The sequence below is a fragment of the Artemia franciscana genome, chromosome 16 (assembly GCF_032884065.1).
Source record: "Artemia franciscana chromosome 16, ASM3288406v1, whole genome shotgun sequence".
NCBI lineage: Eukaryota > Metazoa > Arthropoda > Branchiopoda > Anostraca > Artemiidae > Artemia > Artemia franciscana.
This window is the reverse complement of record NC_088878.1, coordinates 32476651-32503654: the sequence shown is the minus strand read 5'-3', so window position 1 is coordinate 32503654 and position 27004 is coordinate 32476651. Positions and strand designations below refer to the sequence as shown.

Genomic DNA, 27004 nt, shown 5'->3' with positions numbered 1-27004 from the left:
CCTTCAGTCCCTATTGATTCTTTAAAAGCGAACTAGAACTTTTAATTTACAATCAAACGAGCCCTCTCTAATGCTGATACGAGCATCCCTTCTATAAGGACCATAAATGACCCAGGGCAAACCTTACAACACCTACCCCCAGGCCTGAGGGGTGTTTTTTACCCTGGGGCTTTTATTATCTGATGTTTGAACTATTTTTAACAAAATGGCTATTTAAATTTTTTTATCGGATGGGTGTAGGGAAAAAGGTGTGTCTGGGGGGGGGGTAGCGGCCCTCTGATCTGTTTTGGCTCTTAAAAGTAAACTAGAACTTTCAATTTCCAATCATTGGATCCGCATGGCCTTTACTATAGGCAGCGCTATGGCGTTGTCTCTGATTGGCTGCTAAGGATGGGCTGCTAGTATAGCTCAAAGCCCTTTCCCCAGGGCTGGGGGAGGGGGTTTCAAACTTGAACCTTATCTATTTGAAATCTGGAACATTTTGATTTTGAACAACTCATAATTTTAATCGAAAGGATTTAAAGAAAGCGCGGGGGTTGGGTGCCTACCGTCTGATTACTCTTGACTTTCAACAATGAAGTTAAAACTTTCTATTTAAATCGAATGAGGCTTTTCCGAAGTCTATATGATTACCCCTTCGACAAAAAACTTAAATATGAACAAAATACAGCTTGCAAAACTTACAGCCCTTGCCCTGGGGATAGTGGAAGGTTTTATCAGCCCCCATGGAATAATTATTTTAATCATTTCACCTCCTCGATTTATCTGTCCATAAAGATTAATCCAATAATGAATTTTCCTAGGATCGTCGACGAGTTGAAAATATGCCACCAAGAATACATTTGCCTTCTGATGATGATCAAATTGTTCCTGGACCTAAGGTAAATAATCAAGGGAAATTTGGCTATTTGCCCAGTGATCCTCAATTTTCAGAACCGGACAGGGATACATCAAAAGAAGGAGTAGATGACATGAAAAAACTTGTAAATGGTAAGTTTATATTTCTGAATTACATTGACCAATTTTTATAATGTAAAACTCTTGCGCATATTGTTTGTTTTGTTTTATTTAAATAAATGGAAAATCATAAGCAAGTGAAATGGAGATTCACATACAATAACAAATATTTTGTAATTAAATGACACCATTTAAATATTCATAAGTTGAAAGAAAATGCAAAAGTTATAGGTGTGAATATTGCATATTTAGATGTTTACAATATAGAATAATCAGCATTATGATGTAAAACTCCCTATCTCTGAAGCAGGGAGAGCTTTTTATCAACCTTTTATTAGGAAGTTGGGGGAGTTGTACAATCTTTAAGTGAGTTGAGGGAGCCTAAGGCCTCAAAGTACCAAGGAGATTAGTAAAACAGAATTAACGCTTAGCGGGAGTAAAGTTTGAACATAAGGAATGTGTGTAAAAATCAGGAAAATGACCGAAAAAATATATGATCACGAACCTCTAAGAAGTATAACTGTCCTGATTGCTGTACCAAAAGACAAACACTGTCATTAATTGGCAGCAAACAGGATAAAAAATATATTAATTTAGTAAAATAAAACAAGAATATAACCATAATATCTTGTTATCAAACAGGAATTTTAAAGAAATTTATTTGTCAATGATTAGCTACAAATCAAAGCTATGGATCAACATGGCTATTATAAAAATTATTCAACATCAAGAACTTCAAATTATTTAGTTAATTGACTTGCCTACAAAACATGTTTTTAGAGAGACTGATTACCCTACATATTACATTTATCTTTTTAATGTTTCATTTTTATTCACATATAAAAAAAATCCTTATTTCCTTCCGACTCTTTATAGCTTGATTTTATTGTTGATAGCAGCAATTATAAGTTTAATTTTTTGCTTCAGGCGGCATGATGAAAATCACATGACTGAATGAATGAATGAATGACTGTATTTAAAGCCATTTTTAAGGCCGTATATATGTAGTTTCAAAATAGCATTTATAGATGTATAACTGCAAGTCTTGGGAACATTATCCCAGTTTGTATTTATTCCTTGATACTAGAACAAGAAATTGGTTTCAGCCAATATTAAGCAAATAGGATTCAATGTCTGACTAATACACTGGGAAGCGACAGATTCCTTATGTTTGAATTATTATGGACGAAAAATAATGTCAAATTGACTAAACATTTCTGCTATCCGCACAGCGTACCTATTACGCGACTTGGAGTCCGTCCAGAAAAGAGCAACAAGTTTTTTTTAACTGAAAGTAAGGAGCGACATTAAAACTTAAAACGAACAGAAATTACTTCGTATATGAAAGGGACTGCTTCCTCATCAAAGCCGCTCTTTGCGCTAAAGTTTTTTACTTTTTAAAAAGATAAGTTGAGAGAAAGAGTCAAACTTTAGCGTAAAGAGCGTGGCGTTGATGAGGAAGCAGTCCCTTTCATATACGAAGTAATTTCTGTTCGTTTTAAGTTTTAATGTCGCTCCTTACTTTCAGTTAAAAAAAACTTGTTTGTTTTATTTAATCTCCACTTAAAGTCCGGCTTGAACACCTTATTCAGCAATTTGGAAAATCCGTCCTAGCCAATAAGAGCCATCGATCACTACTACCCGAACCAGCCCCTCCCAATAGTCGGACTCGGTTACAAAATAAACTTCTACCCCCTAAAGTACGAACTAATCGTTATGCCAACTCATTTGTGCCTTTCTTCGCATCAATTTCCAATGCTGAGTTGTAGTGAGTGATTTTTGTTTAATTTGATGATTTAAAAAAAAAACTGAATTTAGCTATGGTACGACAGTTTTTAAATATACTGATCCCTCTCTCTCTCTCTCTCTCCCTCTCTCTCTCTCTCTCTCTCTCTCTCTCTCTCTCTCTCTCTCTCTCTCTCTCTCTCTCTCTAAACTAGTTTACACTTACTGTTTTAAGTGACAATAAATGTGAAACTTTTGCACAAAGCCTGTGATCCTAATAATATTGCAACAAACAAATGAAAAAAAATTTTTTGTTTTGTTTTCAGGTATGAAAAGACCTAAAAAGAAGCCTAAGAATTTTCAAACAGTTCGTGGTAACGAACTGTAGTAAGGAGCGACCCGGCTCAATAGTAACCAAAACTCTAAAAAATTGAAGTTTTATATCAATAGCTACATCAAAACAATCGCATTTTAATGCTGATTTTAAATATATAAGTTTCATCAAGTTTAGTCTTACCCATCAAAAGTTATTTGCCTGAGAAAATTTGCCTTATTTAGGAAAATAGGGGAAAACACCCCTTAAAAGTCGTAGGATCTTAACGAAAATGACATCATCAGATTCAGCGTATCAGAGAACCCTACTGTAGAAGTTTCAAACTCCTATCTACAAAAATGTGGAATTTTGTATTTTTTGCCAGAAGACAAATCACGGGTGCGTGTTTATTTGTTTGTTTGTTTTTTTTTTCTTTTCCCCAGGGGTCATCGTATCGACCAAGTGGTCCTATAATGTCGCAAGAGGGCTCATTCTAATGGAAATGAAAAGTTCTAGTGCTCTTTTTAAGTGACCAAAAAAATGGAGGGCATCTAGGCCCCCTCCCACGCTCATTTTTTCCCAAAGTCAACGGATCAAAATTTTGAGATAGCCATTTTGTTCAGCATAGTCGAAAACCATAATAACTATGTCTTTGGCGATGACTTACTCCCCCACAATCCCTGGGGGAGGGGCTGCAAGTTACAAACTTTGACCGGTGTTTACATATAGTAATGGTTATTGGGAAGTGTACAGACGTTTTCAGGGGGATTTTATTTTGTTTGGGGGTGGGGCTGAGGAGAGGGGGCTATGTTGGAGGATCTTTCCTTGGAGGAATCTGTCATGGGGGAAGAAAAATTCATGACAAGGGCGCAGGATTCTCTTGCATTACTATAAGAAAACAATGAAAAATAAACATAAAAACGTTTTTTCAAATGAAAGGAAGAAGTGGCATTGAAACTTAAAACGAACAGAGATTATTACGCATATGAGGGGTTCTAAAAATACTTTAGCATAAAGAGCGAGGTATTTAGGAGGAGATAAATACCTTGCTCTTTATGCTAAAGTATTTTTAGTAATTTCAACTATTTATTCTACGGCCTTTCTGATTCAGGGGTTATTCTTAAAGAATTGGGACAAAACTTACGATTTAGTGTAAAGAGCGAGGTATTACCGAGGGTACAAACCCCCCCCCCGTACACATCATAAAAATATAAGGTTATGAAAGTTTGTTACGTAAGTTAATTCTTAAGTTACAATATTTTTTACTAATAAAAACGTTCGTTAAAAATTAAAAGTTCTAGTAGCCTTTTTAAGTAACCGAAAAATTGGAGGGCAGCTAGGCCTCCTTCTCCACCCCTTATTTCTCAAAATCGTCTGATCAAAACTAAGAGAAAGCCATTTAGCCAAAAAAAGAATTAATATACAAATTTCATTTTAATAATTTATGTGCGGAGAGCCAAAACCAAACATGTATTAATTCAAAAACGTTCAGAAATTAAATAAAAAAAACTAATTTTTTTAGCTGAAAGTAAGGAGCGACATTAAAACTTAAAACGAACAGAAATTACTCCGTATATGAAATGAGTTGTCCCCTCCGCAATCCCTCGCTCTTTACGCTAAAGTTTGACTCTTTGCCACAATTCTACTTTTTAAAACAATTAAAAGCTTTAGCGTAAAGAGCGAGGGATTGCGGAGGGGACAATTCATTTCATATACAAACTCATCTCAATTTTTTATTTTGAATTCCAGCATTGCCTATTCTTTTTAGTGAATAAAAAAGGAGGCTTTATTTTTATTTTTTGCTTAACTCTGATTATAAAAAAGAGGAAAAGAAACTTTTATAAGAAAAAACCATGAAAACCACCATAAAAACTATGGGAAGCATTTATCGTTAATAACTCTCTATTTCTTTAAATGGATTCTCAACTAATTTTTGGAAGGAAAAACTTAAACGAGGCAAAATAAATCTGCAGCTGTTAGCCAACATTCAAATTTTATGATCTTTTTATGAAAACAAGAAAACAGATTTACATTCTGTTGATAGATATTAAAAATTAAGTTTAATACAGCAAGAACGTAACAAAATAAAAACAAATAAATAATCCGTTATATTTTATAGACATATATCAGTTTGAAAAAGTTTTTTTTTCAATTTACTAAGGATAGTATTGACACCTGAACAAGATTTTGGAAACTAACACATGTTCCAATCTTTTACTAGACAATAAATTTCATATATCGTAGATTCAAATAAAAAGCTAAAGCTAACAATAGATAAAGTGTTTAAAATTATTGTTAGATATTTAACAATATTTCTTCAATATGATTTTCTTGATGATCTGATTTTATTGATCATAACAAAATTAAAAAGTAAAATGTTGCTACAACAATTCTTTTCACGAAAGATTTTTAACTGTTTGTTGTATTTTCACCTTTGTTTCTTCAATTTTACCTTTAAAATATATCATAAATAAAATAATAACACAATTCTTACCTGATTACATTAAAAACGTCTTATCATCATGGATTTTCTGTGGTGCTTCTAGTAATTAAAAATATGGGCTAAAACTTTAGTTTTAGCCACATACTGCCTTACAGCCCCAGTCCCATCAACCTCTACATGTGGTTCATCACGGACGATTACAAATATGATGAACCTAATCTCATTATCATTTAGTGACAATTCACGGAAATTTCCTCAAGTCTTCAGGCAATTATCCAAAAACAAAAGGTCATATGAGCTCGTGCGTACATCTACTACTACTACAAACTCAGCGCATCACCAAGCCACCTGAGGCTAACACAACTACACACGATCCTACTCCGTCCTAAATTATTCAAAGCCTCTCTTTTTACACACACCCAGGAAGTTCTCATTTCGGTTAAATCTTCCCTTACGACATCCCCCCCCAACCGAAGACGACTTGCTTTCCGTTTATCTCTAAACGGTTGGCCGAAAAGGACAATTGACGAAAATTTACTCAAGTCTTCAGGCAATTATCCAAAAACAAAAGGTCATACGAGCTCGTGCGTACATCTACTACAACTACAAACTCAGCGCATCAGCAAGCCACCTGAGGCTAACACAACTACACACGATCCTACTCCGTCCTAAATTATTCAAAGCCTCTCTTTTTACACACACCCCGGAAGTTCTCATTTCGGTTAAATCTTCCCTTACGACATCCCCCCCCCCCCAACCGAAGACGACTTGCTTTCCGTTTATCTCTAAACGGTTGGCCGAAAAGGACAATTTTGAAAATCTGTCATCCTTCATCCACAGAACGTGCCTTAGCCATCTCATAAAAGCCAGCCCAGCTCCCTTGTTCATCTCAAATGAGCTCTTAGGTGCGGGTTTTGCAATACAGGTGAAAACTTGATACTGAGAATAAAGGACTCAGATTACAATTTGAGCTCTCTGGAATTAGATACATGATTTAATCCACATTTTTGGCCATTACCATGTTGGAAAATTAACCATGTTTGCTAAATTGGCTTATACAAGAAAAAAAAACTTCATTGAGAGAGATGGTAATGAAAGATAAAGGCTATTTCTTGGAACTAGGAAATTTCTAAGACTGATTTAGATAAAATTTTTCTTACTTAAACTGTTTCTTACCCCCCCCCCCCCCTCTTCCTACTCTCGCTGTAAAACTTATTGGAAGGGTTGTAACATATTCTTATATGGTTGTAGGATGGATTTGTAGGATTTAAACCAACGCTATTATTTTGGAGTAGTTAAATTATAAAACCATCAAAAAATAAAATGAGCTTTAGCTGGTCGTTATTTTTAATTCTAATGCCTAATCACCAAAGATACAACTCGTAAGCTTTCTATTCTCTTTGGTAAATTTTTACGAAAATTATGCTTCTATCAAAGCCACTGTTTAAGTTTTCACAAAGTAAAACTTCGACAAAACAATGATAGCACCAGAGACAGAAGTTGGTCATATTATTGCCATCTAGCTTTAACTGTTTGTTGCTATATGCAGAGTTTTCTAGATCAAACAGTTCGTGGTAACGAACTGTAGTAAGGAGTGATCCGGCTCAATAGTAACCGAAACTCTAAAAAAATGGAATTTTGATACCAATAGTTGCATCAAAAAAATTGCATTTAATGCTGATTTTAAATATATAACTTTCATCAAGATTAGTCTTACCTATCAAAAGTTACGAACCTGAGAAAATTTGCCTCATTTTAGATAATAGGGGAAAATACCCCCTAAAAGTCATACAATCTTAACGAGAATCACACCATCAGATTCAGCGTATCGGAGAATCTTATTGTAGAAGTTTCAAGCTCCTATCTACAAAAATGTAGAATTTTGCATTTTTTGCCAGAAGACAAATCGCGGATGCGTGTTTATTTGTTTGTTTTTTTGTTGTTTTTTTTCCAGGTGTGATCTTATCGACCCAGTGGTCCTAGAATGTCGCAAGAGGGCTCATTCTAACGGAAATTAAAAGTTCCAGTGCCCTTTTTAAGTGACCAAAAAAATTTGAGGGCACCTAGGCCCCCTCCCACTCTCATTTTTTCCCCAAAGTCACCAGATCAAAATTCTGAGATAGCCATTTTATTCACCATAGTCGAAAAACCTAATAACTATGTCTTTGGGGACGACTTACTCCCCCGCAGTCCCCATGGGAGGGGTTGCAAGTTACAAACTTTGACCTGTGTTTACATATAGTAATGGTTACTGGGAAGTTTACGGACGTTTTCAGGGGGATTGTTTTGGTTTGGGAGGGAGAGTTGAGGTGGGGGGGACGTGGGAAGATCTTTCCATGGAAAAACTTCTCAATTGGGAAGAGACTTTCAATGAAGGGGGCGCAGGATTTTTTAGCATTATTTAAAAAAAAACAATGAAAAAATAAATATGAAAAGTTTTTTTTCTACTGAAAGTGAGGAGCAGCATTAAAACTTAAAACAAGCAGAAATTATTACGCGTATGAGGGGTTTACCTCCTCGTAATACCTCGCTCTTTACGCTAAAGTATTTTTAGTAATTTCAACTATTTATTCTACGGCCTTTGCTATTCAAGGGTCATTCTTAAGGAATAGAATTTAAGCTTTAGTGTAAAGAGCGAGGTATCGACGAGGGGTGAGCCCCCTTATATATGCAATATAAACATATGGATATAGACGTTCGTTACGTAAGTTAATTCGTTTCATTACGTATATTTTTTTACTAATGAAAATGTTCATAAGAAAATTAAAAGTTCTAGTTGCCTTTTTAAATAATCAAAAAATTGGAGGGCAACTAGGCTTCCTCCCTCGCTCCTTTTTTCTCAAAATTTTCCGATCAAAATTATGAGAAAGCCATTTAGCAAAAAAAATAATATGTAAATTTCGTTTTAATTATTTATGTGCGGAGAGCCAAGATCAAAACATGCATTAATTAAAAAACGTCCAGAAATTAAATAAAAAACAAGTTTTTTTAAATGAAAGTAAGGAGCGACATTAAAACATAGAACAAACAGAAATTACTCCGTATGTGAAATGGGATTTTTCTCCTCAACGCCCCGCTCTTTCCGCTAAAGCTTTTTACTGTTTTAAGAAGTAGAGTTAAGAGGAAGAGTCAAACTTTAGCGTAAAGAGCGAGACGTTGAGGAGGAAAACCCCTTTCATATACGGAGTAATTTCTGTTTGTTTTAAGTTTTAATATCGCTTCTTACTTTCATTTGAAAAAACTTTTTTTGTATTTAATATCGTATGGTCTTCAATTTTTTTTGAACAGCTCTAATAAATAAGAAGAAAAAAAATTACGAAAACAATTAATATATAAAAAATTATAAATTAATTAAACACGAACGTAATTAATATACAAAAATATTATAAATAGTCAACCGAGTGTAAAAACAATGCTTAATATTCAACCGGTTCAGAAAATCAGAAGTAAAAACCAATTTGACAAAAAATAGAAAAAATAAGAAAATATAATTAAAAACTAACCAAGGAAACGAGAATAAGTTAGAGACCTTGATTTAAAAAGAAATACTGGAGATATTCCTAGAAACCCAGTTTGTAATAATTTAATATTAATATAATCAAATAGTATTTTCCCTGATTTTAAGCTAACATCATTCGACTGCACAAATAGTAAAAATCAGGTCAAATGGCAAGCTAAGTTAATCACTAGGTAGAGACGTCTTGCGCAATTCAATTTGTGAATAGTCTTTCATTCTTTCTGGCCTGGTTGTGTGTGTTTGTTTGATTCAGTGTTTCATTTGCTCTGTTAGAGTTCACTTTAAAAGGTTAGCTTTTACTTTTTTTCAATTAATGAAGACGGATTGCCTAATTATCAAAGAGTGGCTTAGATTATCATTATCCACATTCTACAGTCCCCATTGTATCTGGGGATTATATAGATTATCATTATCCACATTCTGTTGTCCCCATTGTCTCCTAAGATTTCTGATTACTAATCGGTAACACTTCTTTGTATTCAGTGGCTGAAATTAGCCTCGTTTTTTTGGTTATTTTTTAATGATATTTTCTTTTATTTCTATTTGTCAACCGAGGGCCATTGTAGTCTTAAAATATATTTGCGTATTAACAGCTGATTTTTTTTGTGGAAGAAAACCTCAGGAAACATTTTTTAGTGGCGTGGAAGAAAAAAAAAATCCTGGCATGGAAGAAAGTTGCGGTCATCTCCGAAAAGGAGGTGGCATAGAAGACTAGGCGGAATAATTAATATCTGCTGCTAATCTTTATATATATATATATATATATATATATATATATATATATATATATATATATATATATATATATATATATATATATATATATATATATATATATATGTATATATGTATATGGGTTTTGGGGTATTTTCTAGTGTTTTCTGAATGCCCGCTATAATCTTTTTTAGGCTTCCAAAGATTTAGATTACTAAACACAGCCTTTGTCTGTGAGGACAGTGGTTTGCTGGCTGTTTTGCTGGAACTGGAATTAGTAGCGTGACTCTGTAAGCTCAGCTACAGTCAACCCATCTCTAAATGGTTACCTGGAGAAATCTGGGAAAGATAAAAAGGAAGGGTGAGAAAAGCACAGGTTAGCTGCCCCTAGCCACTCATTCCACTCCCTAGCTAAGGGGCTAGGAAGAAGAGATCAATGCAACCGGTAGAGGTTGTAAAGACTTCTTTAAGGGACTTCTTTTTTTATACAGCCTCTAAGTCATTTTGGTTGAGATATCAAAGATAACTTGAATATTTTTAGTTTGGTTTGCTTTCTTAAAATGAACAAACTAATATAAACTTATAGCAGTAGTACAAGTATGACGGCCATTCACAAGTATATAAAACAGTAACATTATAAAATATCAGAGAAAGGACCTCAATATGAGTTTAAAAAATACAATTTTATATTCAGATTGCAGAGATTTAGGTCTGTTTCCGCGCTGGGGGACAAACATAAAATCACGATTTTAAGGAAAGGCAAAAATGCTGTTTTGAACCTATTTATAAAGGTCTCGAAAAACTCTTAATAAGGTTAAAACAGTTTTTATTTGCTTTTTCTTAGCGTCAGGAGAGAAAAAGTAAAAAACTGACCGAACTTCTGGAAAACGATACGAAGAACGTGATGCTCTTCTGATCTAATCCTGAATTCTCAAAATTTATTGAGTGTGCCCCCTTTGAAAAATATATAACCTAACAAGCATTAAGAAATTAAAAGTATATTGACAAGTTCGACAACTTCAAAGCTTGACTCAGTTAAGTAAGTTAAGGTAAGTTTATTAATAAGAAGAAGACTTAACAAAATACGTGGAATGTATTTAGTACACGAGGAAGAAAATCTTTCAACTAAGTCTTCGAACTTGCCTGTGAACTTGCAAGGGCAAGTTGTCCATGCAAAGGCAAATTGTCTTTGTAAAACCAATACGGAAATATCTACCAGGAATTGTTTAACTATGTATGGTTGCTTTAACCCTTATTACTCTAATTTGGATAGTATCCAACCAATCTTTTGGTTGCTCGAACCCTTTTGGATAGTGGGTAACATAACCATTTGGTTGCTTGAATCCCTTTTGGATAGTGCCTAACCATTTTTTTGCTGCTCGAAGCCTATTACTATAATTCGGATAGTATCCAACCAATTTTTGGTCGCTCGAAGCCTTTTTGGATAGTGGCTAACCTAACCATTTGGTTGCTTGAATCCTTTTTGGATAGTGTCTAACAAATTTTCTTGCTTCTCGAAGCCTTTTTGGATAGTGCCTAACCTAATCATTTGGTTGCTTGAAACCTTATTACTCTAATTTAGATTGTGCCTAACCATTTTTTTGGTTGCTCGAGGCCTTTTTGGATAGTGCCTAACCTAACCCTTTGGTCGCTTGAACCATTTGTTGATAGTGCCTAACCTAACCATTTGGTTGCTCGAACCCTTATTACTCTAATTTGGATTTAAATCGCCTAACTAATTTTTCGGTTTAAAGATTCTTAATAGACTGTTTTACTAGATTTTTGCTCACAGTCAAGCTGCTGAAATGCATACAAAGATGTTAAGTTGCCCATGTTTTGCCTATTGGGCTGTTAAAAACGGAGTTTGGCTCAAAGATAAAATCAGTTCTACTAAATGGAATAAAAGTAAAATTTGGCCTCAATTAGCAAAATAGTTTTTTTCAGTTAAACAAGCGTATTGGGAATGGCGGGCCCTCGGTAAGCCAAGAGACTCGCATCCAGTTTTTTTGCTAATGAAAAAGAGAAAGGCTGAATTCCAAGCAGAGCTCCGTCGTCATAATAACCTGGTCATAGAAGAAGCTTCTTCAAACATTGATAACGACAAGGACAAGAATCTCCTTTGGAATGTTCTCCGAGGCAATAGGCGGATTAACATGCCTGATACTAATTCCACACCATCGCTAAAAGAGTGGGAAAAATATTTTTCTAAGTTGTCGACTTCGTACGATTCTAACAGTGTTGTGTTGCAATTAGATGAAAGGTTGAAGAATTTTTCAACTGATTACAGGATTTCTGAGGGTATGTTACGTGGAGCAATCAAAACGTTAAAGGCGCAGTTGGCTAAGGATCATGATGGCTTATTTGCTAATCACCTCAAACTTGCTCCTTCTTCTTTTCTTGTTACTCTGCTGGCATTTTTCAACCTTTTACTTACTACTGGTTTAGTACCATCGTCATTCTATATTGGCATAGTTACGCCTATTCCTAAGAGCGGGAAAAAAGACTTGTCATCTTGTAGTTCCTGGAGGCCAATTACTAGGGGTTCTATGATTGGGAAAGTGTTTGAGTTGTGTTTGAAGGATCTTCTTGAAATTCGTGACACTGGTTCTAATCAAGTTGGTTTCAAGAGAGGTTTGGGATGTGACCATGCCCATGCATATTTCAGCAAAGTTATTGAAGAAGCGAGAATCTCTGGTCAACCGCTATACGCCCTCTTGATTGATATCAAAGGGGCCTTTGATAACATTTCTCATGCATCCGCTCTGCTCACTTTAATCCATGCTGGATTGCCCCTAGCTGTCATACGAGTCTTTCGCTCTTGGTATTCTGGTTTAAAGATCCGTATCTGTCCGAGTTCGTCTTCATCTCAGTCAAAATTAATTCAAGTGGGTAGAGGAATTAGACAAGGAGGAATTATTTCTCCTTATATATTCAATTCTTGTTTAGCTACTGCCCTTAATTCTCTTTCCTGCTCGTTTGTTTCATTATCTCGAAATCTGTCTTACATTGCATATGCTGATGACATTATCCTTCTAAGCCGGTCCAAGTCTAGTCTTGTTTCTAATTTTAATATTTTAATTAATTGTTTAAAAGGTTTGGGCCTTTCTATCAGTTTTGAAAAATGTTAATTTTTTGTTGTAAATTGTTTAGAGGATAATGCCAGGGCGACTCTCGATTGCGGCAATGGTGTTATTTTTCAGTCGTCGCCAATAGTCACCTATTTGGGATTACCTTATGCTGCTTCGAAAAGAGATTTCAAACCAGTCCTGGTTCAGCATGTTCAGATGAAACTACGCAAGGTATTTGGTCTTTTAATTCGTTTTCGGGGTCTTTACCGTCGGGACGTCCTTGGTCGTATGTATAGCGCTGTTGCTCTGCCTCACGTATTGTTCCCGTCCCTCCTCTTCCGAAATTTCAGACCTTCCGATCTTTCGCCCATTAAAGTTGCTTATTTTAAATTTTGTAAATTTTTACTTGGTTTCCCCCTTTCTTTTAGTAACACTGAGATTGTTTTAAAGCTTAATGTGAAGGATCCTGTAGTCTGTATAAAGAAAAAATATAAAAAATTTGAAGATAGGGCAAAAATTAGCCTTTTAGGCCACAATTTATTTCCGTTTTTTTAGTAACAGTTTTGGCTCTTCATGATTTATAGGCTAATCTATTTAGAAAGTTTTTTTTTTTTTTTTTTTGTTTTTTTTTTTTTTTTTTTTTTTTTTTTTTTTAAGTGTTGGATCAATATTTGATAGGTTTTTATTGTAAGTGTTATCAGTTGTTTTTTTCATTTTATTATATTGTAGCGTACTCCTCATTTTTTTGAGGGAAATAAAGAAAATAAATAAATAAATAATAAAAGTAATCCAAAAAACCTGTTGACTGATTATTCTTCTTCCTTTTTTCTTCTTCTTCTTCTTTCTCTTCTTCTTTGTGCATATATGGGTTTTGACTCCTTACTTTTTGAAACAAATAGTTGTCTGTGGCTAATTTAAATTCTTTCTCTAATTCATAGACAAGAATAATAGAAAAGAAGATTCGATACCGTCCAAACTTACCAGTAAAAGTGAAGCCTCGTTTGCAGCTACAGAAAACACTAAGGCGGTGGATCCAACTACAGAGACGAGGATAAACAAGGTTAAGAAACCAGAAAACGATGAAATTGCTGAGGGCTACTTCCAAAAGCACAATATACAGAGTAAGCTTTATTTATAAAAAAATGTATTTTAATTGAAGTTTTCTTTAATTATTTTCAAAAACAAATTATTTCTTGTAAAAGTAAAGAGCGAGGTTGAAACTTAAAATGAAAAAAGATGAATTACTGCCTCTTAGAATATGCAAGATATATCTACAAAACTAGCTCAAATAAACTGATTTTCCCTGGGTATGGAGTTACAAAAATTAGCACTTTAAGGAAAACACAAATTTGATGCAAAAAAACAGGTTAATTGCTTAGGAGTTACAGGTTAAAATATGTAGCCTGCCAAAAAAGTGAAATATTAATTTATATGGCTCTTAATTACCTTTTACCGGAATTGACATGAATAGATTTTATTATACAAATCAATACTTGAAAAAACTTAAACACACTCAGCATTCTGTCAAGTTTTTTTTGCAATAAATTTTTACGCTTAAGATAAACCTGCATAAAAGTCACCTTTCTTGATTCACCTCAAATGTGAAATTTTTGTTCAATAGAATGCTTATTAAAAAATGTTTTAAGACCTTTAATTACTATGGGCTGTGGTTCACTCTATGCTAGATTACTGCAACATGATTTCTCGGGGGACATATCTTAGAACTAATTTTGAAGCTAGAAATCTTATAAATATAATCTATATAGAATATATTATATATAATCCAAATTGAATAATCATATATAAATTTCAACGTATAATTTTCTTTTATTTTCAATAGGAAAGATAATTTTTAAAACATTTATATTTAAGACCGCAAAAAATGCTTTCAACTGACATTGTTTTGAAGCCTTCCGATGAAAGGAAAGAAGCAGCTGGAAGCAAATTTAAAACTAGCACTTAAGTCAAAAATTAATAGCATAAGATGTCCGATGTCCTCTTTTTGAAATTTCATTGCTGGGCTTCGTGTTGATAAGATAAACTCTTGCTTAAAAAAACAAACGGTATTAATTTAATTTCAGCTGTTTTCTCTCATAAAAAAATTCATAAATTATAATTTTATAATGAAAAAATTCGTAATTTATTAAAAAACAGCCTTTCTTGTCTTACCCAGGGAGAATTAAATGCTTTTGATATACCTAGGCATTGTTGTGAACACTTTCAATCCACAGATAGGAAGGTATAATTTAGTTTAAAAACAAATTTGCCTGTCAAGGAGGGTCATTTTTTAAAATAATGATCTGAAAGACAAAACAAACAAAGTGCTTTCAATCAAATTTAACCCCCTAATTTCCCTTCATTCTGAAGAATGTTTCTCGACTATTCCATCAACAAGAGTACTAAGGCTGACATCTATCTCTTATTTTAGAAATATTTTTTGTTTAAGATAAAACTTCAAATTTATATGCTTGCACGCATAGGAATTTAAGGGGGACATGCAAGCCGAAAATCCCTGGACAAGGACTTTTTTTCCAGGCGTCATAGGAATGAACTTTGATTACTACCAGACACTGGCTTTAAAAAGACTCTCACGTCACATGCTGTTTCATGAGGCAGAAGACCCCTTATATTAAATTGATTTAAAATAAATTATTTAAATCAAATCAATCAAAAAAAATTTTCAAATCAATAAGTACGGATTAATGGTTGCTCCTCTAGGTATGCAAAACTTAATATCATGCTCCAGAAAAGAAATTCCAGTAAAAGAAAAAAAATCATCAAAGACTTTGGAATTGCAATTTTTATCTTTAATAAATTTAATTTATTAAATTTAATTTAATTTAATAAAATTAATTATTCAAAAAGCTGAATCTCTTGTGGAACTTTGGTGTTTCAAAATCGACTCTGTAAATCTAACTCAGATAAATCTTAGAGTTCAATGAATCCCTATTGCCATTAGTCACTAGCAATGATATTTTATCGATTGTTGGGTAGTTTAGGAAAATAAAAAGTTGTTTTAATTAACATATAATTTGTTCAGAGACTCTATTGCGGACTTTCTTGGTTTTTGTTTGGTTTCGATACCAAGAATTTGGCTTAATGCCCGGGCCACATTATAGTTATATTTTTCGATAAAATTGAAATTGCACATGACTAGTTCGCTAAATATGGACGCTGTTCGTATGTTCTCGAGTTGAAAATTCTTCAAATTTCAGGAATAGAATAATTATTTACCAAATCAGAATTAAAAGCTAAGACATATTTTTATAGCTAGAAGCACAGAAGCTTTAAACAGCATTATTCTATAAAAAAAAGATACGGCATTAGACTTTACAGTCCCTACCGGCGGTGCTGATCTCCGACAGCATTATTCTAGCTGTAAAGAAACCTGACAAAAGATGACGTAACATTAGCATACAATTTTTATCTTAACTGAGATTCTCCTTTCCCTCAAGAGGAGCCTAAAGTATCGACAAGGAGTCTCCAGTCTTCTCGATATCCTGCTGCCGTCGTTCACCTAAAGAACTTAGGATTCTACCAGAACCACTGTCCTTGCTTGACAGTAACTCTGATCCACATACAGCTGAAGGGATTTTCGAAGTCTTCATAAGACTGAAGAGTAATGAAGCACCCGGCGAAGACAGATTCACAGGTGAAATGATCATATGATCCATTTCATCTTTTAGGTACAAATAGGCTTTTTGCGAATGTGTAGTCCTCGGGGAAGATCCTTTAGATTTGTCACGGAGTACGATGATTATGGTCTTCAAAAAAGGTGATGCATCTGAATACGGCAATTGGCGCGGGATAAGCCTGCTCAATATACCTGGGAAACTACTTGCTTACATTATTATCAAATTTATTCCATCAAAACTGGATGTAACAACTTGAGTAGATAAGAGTTGGGAACAGATTATTTTTCAAGCCCATTTTGTGCCATTTTAATTTTCTGCTTATTTAGTACAAGTTTTCACGTAAAATCAAGAAAAAAACAATGTTCTTTGCAAAACTTGGCTTTCTTATTGAAAAATTTGACTGTGGTATGACATGGGCAGAACATTTCATGCTCACACAAATATTTCTTAAAATAAAAAAGGTTGGAAGAATAGGAAGCTAAGTCTGCGAACCAAGATTAGAGTAGTAGAAGCTACAGTGATGACAGTGGTCAAGCTGAGTTCCGAGATGTGGCTGCTCCCAAAGATAGAGGAGGATTTATTAGAAGTTTTCCCTTCTCTATAGACTTCTTCGGGTATCTGTCTGACTGCGCGTATTTCGAACAGTAAGCACTATGAGAAATGTGGTTAAATCCCTCTTTCTTGGACTATGATTCGAAATAGGTGGAGACGGCAAAGGTGGAGACGTTCTACAGATGAAGGATAACGGACTGCCAAAGTTTATCCTTGCCAGCGAATCATCTAGAGCCAAATAAAAGCAGGCTATCCCTGAAGAGGGTGGGAGAAATGGAAATTGGAACTTCCTTGGAGGGTGTAAAGAGGGAGACTTTGAACAGATTGGGATAGAGAAGAAGTGTGAGTGTTGAAGAAGTGTGTGGAGTGTGTGTGGAGAAGAAGTGTTGACCTCAGCTGGCTTGATGCTACAGTAAGTTGTCAGCAGTATTAGTCTAAGAATTAGTATCCAGACCAATTTAATGACATTTTTTATATAATTTTCATAATTCCCGAATATGACGGCATAAAGTAAAGAGTGACCATTCATAGTTAATGGTTAAGGTACAGTCTTTGAAAATAGAGGATATGAAAGCTTTGAACAGTAGTTTTTATCTATAATAAGAGTTTAGGAAAAGATTTAAAGGAATAGCATTAGTAAGAAGTAGTTGGAGACAAAATAGCCTTAAAATACGTAAATACTATGTTTGTAAATATTACGTTCAAGAATTACGTTCAAGAATATTACGTTCAAGAATGTGCGTAAATTCTGGCTTTTTATTGACACATGTGTCTGTGGTGTGGCTTAACCACAATCCATAAAAAAAAAAAAAAAAAAAAAAATAACGCCTTTGACTTTGGCAGTAATATTTTTTGCGATTGTGATTTAGTTTGGAAAAATTGCAATGTATTTTAATGTTAAATAAACTACTCAACTTATTGATTGATTACTCTTTTTAAATTATTCGATGTTTTTACTCTAGTATACTTCTACTTTTAGTTTCGATGTTTTTACTCTAGTATGCTTCAAATTTTAGTTTCTTTCCTTCAACTTTTCATAGTTTTAGAAACAATTGTCGTGTGATGAATATTAACCCATGGAAATATAAAAATCAAAAGACTCTACTGGAAAGGTCTAACAAGTGACTTTAGTAGTGATATTTTTTGTCGAATGTAAGTTTATTTTGGAAACTTTTAACATAATCTATTAACAAATAAACCGCTCAATACCATTATTATAAAAAATAAATTTCAATGTTTTTTTTTATATTTTGAGGTTTTTGTGCTAAATCCTGCTTAGCATGTTCTTAAGTATTTTCGCTTAAGATAAGATTAGTGTGTAAAAAATGTACAAAAAAACTTCAAGAAAAAAGAAGAAAAAACATTGGCCAACGAATATTAAACAGACCTCTTAGCAATAAATATTACCGAGTGCAAATTGTAATACGTCCAAATAAATTTTCCATGTTCGCATAAAACAGAAAAATGTTGGACTTTTTCCAACCTAGTGATCAGTTTTTTAAAATAAAGCTAAGAATCTAATTTTTTTTTAATTTACGTTGTTCGTCTTATAGACTTGATCAACATTCTTACTACTTTGAATAGCTCATATTTTCTATAAAAGCTAAAATAAATTTGAATTAGTCATTTGATTAAAGAATGTAGAGTAGAATGTCAAGGTTTTTTGAAAGAAAAGAGTTAGTTCACAAAAATACAGTTTGCAGAGCCATCTTAACTTAAAATAATAAATTCTGTAGATGGCAAGATAAGCAATAGCATACTGGGAAATGTGCTTATTTAAATCGCAGTTCCATCTTTATAAATAAACAACTTCATTATTTCAACCGGCTTAAACCTAGAAGAGATTTTCTCAAATAAATATGTCATAAGTATGGGTTGACATTACTTTTCACGTTAAGCTTCAGTTATTCATAATGTAATTTTAGTAAACATAAGCATTCATTTTTGAGTCTTGAGCAGTAGTGTATTTTTTTTTGGGGGGGGGGGCACATGATTCTTGCGCCCCTTAGCGTTTGAAAAATAAATTTTATTATTATTAGCACTTAAAACGGTTTTTTTTTGCTTTTCATTAAAAAAGAAAAACATAATTACTCCGTGTATATTACAAAAACATATTATATATTTTTTGTAATAAAACTATATTACAAAAATAGTATTTACGAAACACACTCAAGAATTGCACAAGATATAACAATAATCGGTTTGCTTCATCGGAATTGGTTAGAATTCGCTTATTTTGGATGAGAGAAACTACGATGTAGCTATATATTAATTAAATATTTAACATATAAAGGTGGTTAGGGTTAGTATTTAATATAATTTGTTCTTTGCGGTCTGTTTTTCACAATTCTTTGTCGTAGTTTCTATAATTTTGTTTCTAGAGTATTATATTATCATTATGTTTTGGTCATTTCATTAGGATTAACCTAACTTCACTTCTTGGGTGTGTTTTGTTTAAAAGACAAGCACCAAAAAAAATTTTGATCCCTATATTGCCGAACGCGGGTGGGTTTTGATGCCTAACAACATTAACATTAGCCTGTTATAACTTGTCATATCTATTTAAAAAGTTCTTGACGTATAGTGTGAGCATTCTTCCTAGTTTGGTTAATTTTTCGTTTTCAAGTGCAGCTAACCAGTTTTGAGTGACTTTATATATCATGTGAGACTAGAACGTGAAAGTGCTAATGGGACACCCAAGTGAAAGAATATTTCCCAATTCAATAATTTCTTTTAGGTCTCAATGGTATTTCGAGTGAACCACCACTTTTACTAAAAATGAATGAGCAGGGAAATTCGAGCAACACATCTCACACTGGTGAGCCAGTTGCTCATCCTCACGTTCAAGTGGGCGGTGAGGCAACAAAAAACCCTCTGTATGACTTTTATTTTACGGGTAAGTTCACATAAATTCATTTTAATCAGAGACCTCACCTCTCAAAACCATGTTAAAAATAATTAGACCAGAGAAAATTATGTGTGTAACTGTTTGTAATTCATATGTGCTGAGGGTTCCAAAATTATTGGGCAAAAATAGACATTGGCTTCAGACGTTTGCATTTGGGACTGATTGAGATTCATTCATTATATGCTGAGTTACGATTTTTCTTAGGTGGGTGGGGGGTCAATGTTTATAAGAGACATATAATATATAAGAATTCTATATTAAGTTTTACCGAGAGGAGGGAGGGGAAGGTGTTATTTGGAACGATTCCAGAGTATGGAAGCTGATAGACCAAACAATGTCGCTGGGTTTGGTGAAAATCAGGATTTAAATTTTTAATAAAAAAGAAATCTAGGTGAAAAATTAGCAAAAGAGGGCTAAGACAATGGCACCAAGCAACCTAAGAAGGTATTGCTTTCCCTTGAAGGCAAGCTGTAACAAGAGGGTGGGGATAAGGGGTTAGAACCTTTCCTCACCTATTTTTTTTCCGACTCGTAAAAACGTAACAAAAAAGTATGCAAACAAGTTTTTGATGAGTTAGAAAAAAAAATTATTGTATTCCCCACCCAAAAATAAAATCCTGGTTGTTTCCTTGCATGAAGTTCTAGTTGCTTTGGGAATTAACAGGTCGTTATAGCTTCAATTTTACAAAAGAAAGTGTAGCCAAATTTAATTAATTTCAGTTCATTAGTTTTCTAATTAGTTACAAAACTAATTAGGTCTAATAGATTTATAGAGACGAAGGCTTCAGCCAATTGTTTTTTTTGAAATTAGAATCCAGATGTTATATTGAAAAAATTAATTACTGCATTAGAGGCAAAAAAGTATGTGAGATTACTTTCGTTTTCATCATCTCTCGTCTCAGAAAACGGGTTCACCACAAGTGTTAATAATGATTATTATAATTCCTTCCCCCCTTGAAATGTGTTTTTTTGCTTGGAATAGAAGAAATTGGCTATATCGGCCTAAATTTTTCTGTGAGCAGACGAAGCTCTTAAGCTCCTTATATATAGTGAGATAGTATCGTGCGCTATTTTATTTATTAGGCTATTTTATTTATTTTATTATTGGTTATTTGAGATGGCGAGTTGATATCCCCACCCAACATACGCAAACTGGTGCCCCTATTTTTGCACTGAAGACCCAATTTTAGTAAACACCATATATCTTTATTTGTGAATAACAGCGATATGCTTCCAAAACTAGCAATGAATCACTCGTTACTTTACCATTAGGAAGTAGGTATTACCGAATCCTTTCAAATATAAGCTTTAATCTTACCATGTTTATTTTGTTATGAAGCAGTGTTGTCTCAGAGAAATTCTTGTCTGTTGTGTAAGCTAAACACCAACACTGTCCGTAATTGTAATTAATGCAAGCATATTATCTTTAAGTATAGATGAAACAGAAGATTCTTAAAATTACCCTTGGGAATTATTCTAATTTCTTGTTAAATAAAACCAAAATTTGATTTGTGTTTAATTTAATTTTTTATTAAATAGCCTGTCGGCTCAGAGTCATAAATAAAGCCGTAGTTCTTTTTTTGTGAGGACTGAGAAACATTATCCACCTACAAGCACAAAACTCAAAATCACTTTACCACCGGGACTACGACTTCCCTCCATATATCCCCAACTAAATATCCCTGAAAGTTTAAGTTTAACTACCAAGCCAAGAGACAAAGCAGAATAAGCTTTCCAAATCTATAGCATTGTAAATAATCATATGCAAGGTTGTATGTAGGGGGAGGGTTAGGTGGATTGACCCCCCTCCCGTTAAAGCATTTGGTTGACTCATATAAACGTATCAAAAATACAATTTTGTTTATAATTTTTAAAAAGTACCCCCCTCCTCCATCCAAAAATAAAAAAATTCCTGTATACGGCCCTGCTCATGCACGTGGAAAAGCGATCTTCATCTTCCGCTTAATCAATTCATTATCAATCTTTGTCTGTAAAATAGTGTAATATTCTTTTTTTTTATGAAAAACTGCTGCTTTTGCCCAAAAATAATTCACCGAGAGTAATGTGTTGGTATAAACCGTACCCCCCAAGATTGGTAGTCAAACACCCTACCACCTGAACTTGCCTTGCTTGACAGTAGTATCCCCTCACTGGTTTTAATCACACATATAGCCACTACTCCTTTCTTCCTCTAATGATTTAAGATGAACGGTGACTTCCCTCAAGATATAGGTGTTATTAAATTTCTTCGAGGTGCAGGTGCATGTTAAGTCATAGGGGATGTTTTCTAAGAGACACAGGCGTCTGTTTCTAAGGGTGTAGGAAAAATCTTCAGGGGGCCTGCTAAATAAAAATTTCCTTGGGTTTTACCTAGGAGTTTCCTTTTTTACAAAGAACCTTCAGGGGGGTTTCTTTACCCCAAGATTTCATTGCATGTTACGTCATAGAGCTTGGTTGTTACCTAATAGAGTGTTACCTAGTAGTTTCTTTGATTCTTAGAAAAGCATACAAAGGCCAGGAAAAAACTTCCAGGGCCCGCTACAGGGGAACCTTTAAGACGCCAGACCCTAGCCGTAGATTTCATCAGGGGACCCTAGCATCCAATTTCAGCAGCAGCCCCTAACCTAACCAAGCCAATGGGGGCCCCAGCTCCCAATTTCATCGGGAACTCTAACCTGACCTAACCACCGGGGCCCTAGCAAACTTTTCAACTGGGGGCCCTAACAGTCAAATCCAACCGGTGGGCCCTAGTGGTTAATTCTAAGGGGGCCCTAGCATCCAATTTCACTGTCAAGACACTGCAAGACGTTTTGTTAAGATATTTTTATTCTAGACATTTTTCAAGACGTTTTAAAACATTTCAAGACATTTTCTGAGACATTATTCTTCAAGAAGTTTCAAGATTCCTGTAGTTCTTACATCATAGGGAATATTTAATTATTAAGGATGACACATTCAAACATGTCTTGTTTCTTCTGGGCCCGTGGGGGGTCGCCGCTTGTAACTGAGGAGGACAGACACTTGGGTATTGACGTAATGACGATGTATACATGGTATGTTACATAATACTCTAAGAGACTTCATTTTCTTTCAATGGATTGTTTTCAGCTAACCAAGGACACACACGTGGGTGTTACGTAATGACGATGTATTCATGGGATGTTGCATAATACTCTAAGAGATTTCATTTTCTTCCAATAATTGTTTTCAGGGAACCTTTATATTCTAATGATTTTTGTCCCCAAAGGGATTCGAAAGGGCATTTTCATTCAATGAAAATGTACCCTAGACAGCTGGACTATAAAAACCTTTCTAATATTTTGATTTGGGAAATATCAAATTCCACACGCGGAGAATCCCCTGTTCGTGAATACTACAATGATTAAGCTATTGATTACGTTTCCCATATAATTGTGATAATTGAGATACAGAGGGGAAAATCGATTACTGAAACTTGTTTGCATTTGAAGTACACCTGCTTATTGAGTAATGCTTTAGAGAGTTTTATCAGACAGTTTTGCTATCAGAGATGAAATAAAAGCGGGAGTATCATTATAGCTATAGTAGTCTACGCCTTCATACATGATTAACAGTTTTTCCTTTTCTTCTTTACTACTCTGAACTTTATACTTATAATAACAGAACTCCTGAATGAGCATGCCTATTTTCATAGGCTACAAGATGATTGAATTGCGTTTGTTGAATGTATTGAAGTTTAAGCCTAGATCATTAAATCTAAAAAATATAAACTTTTGTATATACAATATATTAATAAATTTACAAAGCCTTATTAAAACACAGAAAAAGCAGTTGAAACCCAACAAAAGAAAAAGAAACTTGAAAAGACCTGATATATATAAAATATAAGGAAAAACAAACGCGAATCAAAGAAAGACGGGGAGTCCAAGCAACCAATTCCAGAGATGGGGGTTGTTAGACATAAGTTTAAAGTATGTTAAGAGATATTTCTGAGAATTTTTAACGAAAATACCAAGTTTGATTGAGCCCAGGCTATGGATATTCACGCCACCATGAGAATATGTTGCTAACCTACCCTAGCAAGCTATTCCAGAGAGGAGATGGTGTTTTTTTATGGCACTGGGTATTTACCAAGTGACATATAGCGATCACAATATCTGTCCGTCTATCGGTCCCAGTTTTACTAGTTCGGGCACTTCCAGATAAGCTAGGACGACGAAAGATGGCAGGCGTATCAAAGACCTGATCAGATTAAATTAGAAATAGTCTCTTCCCCGATTCGACCATCTGGACGGGAGCGAGAGAACGAGACACTTGAGAAGAAATTTACTTGCCCATAAAACAAATGATTGTTGTTCTCAATTGTTTTTGCTAGTTTAGAGGTATGATTCTTGCTTAGGGTGTGAGAGGTCTTGTGTTCCAATCCCGGACCACCCCAATTTGTACATGAAAAAGGTCCGAAACTAGATACGTGATCATTATAGCGATCGCTGAAAGTTGGTAGGCATATCAGGGACAAGACAAGACTAAACTAAAATAGTTTCTAACTCGATTAGACCGTCTGCGGGGGAGGGGGAGTGGAAGGACAGTGAACTCGGAAAAATTAGAAGAAACGAGGAATTTTTAACTTAGGAACTGGTTATTTAGAAGTACCTCATGTCTCAGAGCTCTTGTTTTATATCCTGACCTAATCCGGTGACATTAATGGGAATTGGAGGGGGAGCCGAAAATTTTGGAAAACACTTAGAGTGGAGAGATTTGGATGGCATGTGGTGGGACAAAGCTTACAATATCGAACAAGAAGAGATTACAGGAACACTTTATTTGCAAGTTTATACTTGTAATAATTGCCAATAAACAAAGAACAGCAAAATCGATAACTCTAGTACCGAGTCTAATTTTAGGTTCCGACCTCGTCACGAGTGCCATATGAGCTCTTGGCTCTTGTTGTTAGAGATAAATTTAAGCAATATCAAGAGCTATTTCTGAAAGGCCCTAACGAAAATCCCTCATTTCTTTTAACTGAGTGTTAAACATCACTTACCCTTAGTCGAAAGAAATAATTTAACACCTCCCACCTTAAGATGTAGAACATGTCAGTACAATCAGTTCACGGGACCATGGCGATATTTGGCTACCCCAAAGCACCCCTGTGATACATGTTATCATTCCTAAGAATTTTTTCAAGAGAAGTTTTTACGATAAACCATATGATTTAAATCCGATGGCTCATTATTTCGCAAGCCACCCCTCCCTCACACACTATCTCAATTCCCACCATATGTCACACTAAAATTGACCATCTGACTCCCTATGACGCCCTGTCATTATTTCTAAGACCTTTTTCCAGGTATTTACTCATTAAAAATCATACATAATATCTATTGGTTCATGTTTTCCCAAGCAAACGATCCGTGATACACCATGTCAATTACCACCACCTTGCCACACTGTTGCCACCTCTCTAGACCCCTTTAATAGACCCCCCACATCTTTATTAAGACATATTCCAAATATTTACTTTTTAAAAATATGATTTAAGTCCATTTGTTCATGTTTCCACAAGCCAACCCTCTATAATACCTATGATTAGTAACGTAAAGAATGGGTAGGTTTATATTTCACAGCCCTTTCTCCAGGGATTGTGAGGGGTCATATTATCCCCAAAGGCATAGTTATTGAATATTAAACTATGCTGAACAAAATCTCAATGTCAAATTTTTATAGGACGAATTTGGAAAAAAGGGAAATGGAAGGGGGCTAGCAGCCCTCCAATCTTTTGGTCACTTAACAACGGTACTAAAACTTTTGATTTCCGATCAAGTAAACCTTCGGGAATTTTGTAGGATCATAGGTTCGATACAGTCCCCTCTGGGGAAAAAAGAGAACTAATAAAACTTCCAACAAAACTAGCGATTATAAGAAATCTTTGCTCAATTTTCGAAAAATGGAATAGAGATCACTGCTTGAATATAAAAAAAAAACTATACGATTAAAAAAATTCAAAAACATCATATCAAATATAAAGAATATGTAAAAACATTAAAATACATCTAAAAATATAAAAATATCGTATAGGAATACATTGTATTTCCTTAGTTTATTTGTCTAAATAAATACAAAATATTCAATAAATAAACTTAATGAATAAAAAAGAGAACTGCAGCTTCAAAATAGGTGGCCATTACAAGGGAATTCATTTCCCTTTTTTCTTTTGTTAAATTATATTTCATTTTTCTTTTTCATTTTTCATTTTCTTTTTTTCAGTTTTTTCATTTTTCTTTTGTTAAATTATATTTAGGATATCGTTAACATTTAAACTCCCCGTTTCTACTTCGAGATCAAATTTTTCTCTCTGTTTCTCTCTCTCTCTCTTTGTTTTTCTTTGGTGGAATATAATCTATTGGATGCACATTCTCTGTTTTTTTTTTTATTATTACTGAAGTTTCACAGACTATACCTAGAAACAAACTCCAATGCTTGTTGAACATCTTGGACATTTCTGATTAGCCACTTCTTTCTGCCACCCTCACATTCTGCCACGCTCTCATCCAGGTCTATTGAACTGTTTCTTGGACAGCTCAATTGGTGTGGAAAGTTTCCAATGGCTATTTTGATTCCCCTCCCCCCTTTCCAAGACTTTGTTAGATATTCCATCCAACTCTTTATTCTAGTTTGGATGGGGTGTTTCACATTTTCCAATTTATCTAAATCCAAGTCCAAAATTTTCCATGTTTATGCGGGACCTACTTTTTAACTAGGAATTCTGTTACGGGTAAATCTTGTGCTAAGTGTATATTTCCCAGACTTTTTTTCCTATTAAGAAAATTCAATCATTAAAATTGAATGCTTCTAACAGTGAGTCTAGGATAGTACTTACGGAAAAAGTTTTTATATCAGGTAATACCTTTATGTAAAGCATAAACTCGTTCAATGCAATCTGAGATACGTAATGGAAAGTTATATCGAAAATGTTGTATGTCACGAATACATTCTAAGAAACTTTTTGAGTGTCCATACTTAAGAAGTTTAGAATGCACAAAAAGATGCTCATTTGTCTAATCCAAAACTAAAACCTATGCTTTGGCGTGTAAGCACACTATATTTCCTTAAAGTGTGAATAGATTGCAGTTAAGCAGTATAATGAGTCTTTCAGAGTTTGGAATTTTTCTATTGTTGGGGATTCTAGAAAAT

The 27004-nt window shown here is 34.3% G+C and overlaps 1 protein-coding gene across 2 annotated transcripts in view; it reads left to right on the top strand.

Annotated features, from left to right (window-relative positions):
- LOC136037349 (protein cab-1-like) overlaps positions 1-27004 on the top strand; it is a 159030-nt gene that overhangs the window by 31702 nt on the left and 100324 nt on the right. For both annotated transcript variants that reach the window (XM_065720026.1, XM_065720025.1), the window contains exons 3-5: positions 804-990; positions 13676-13858; positions 19662-19820. In XM_065720026.1, the coding sequence (XP_065576098.1) occupies positions 804-990; positions 13676-13858; positions 19662-19820 (529 nt within the window). The remainder of the gene's footprint in view (positions 1-803; positions 991-13675; positions 13859-19661; positions 19821-27004) is intronic.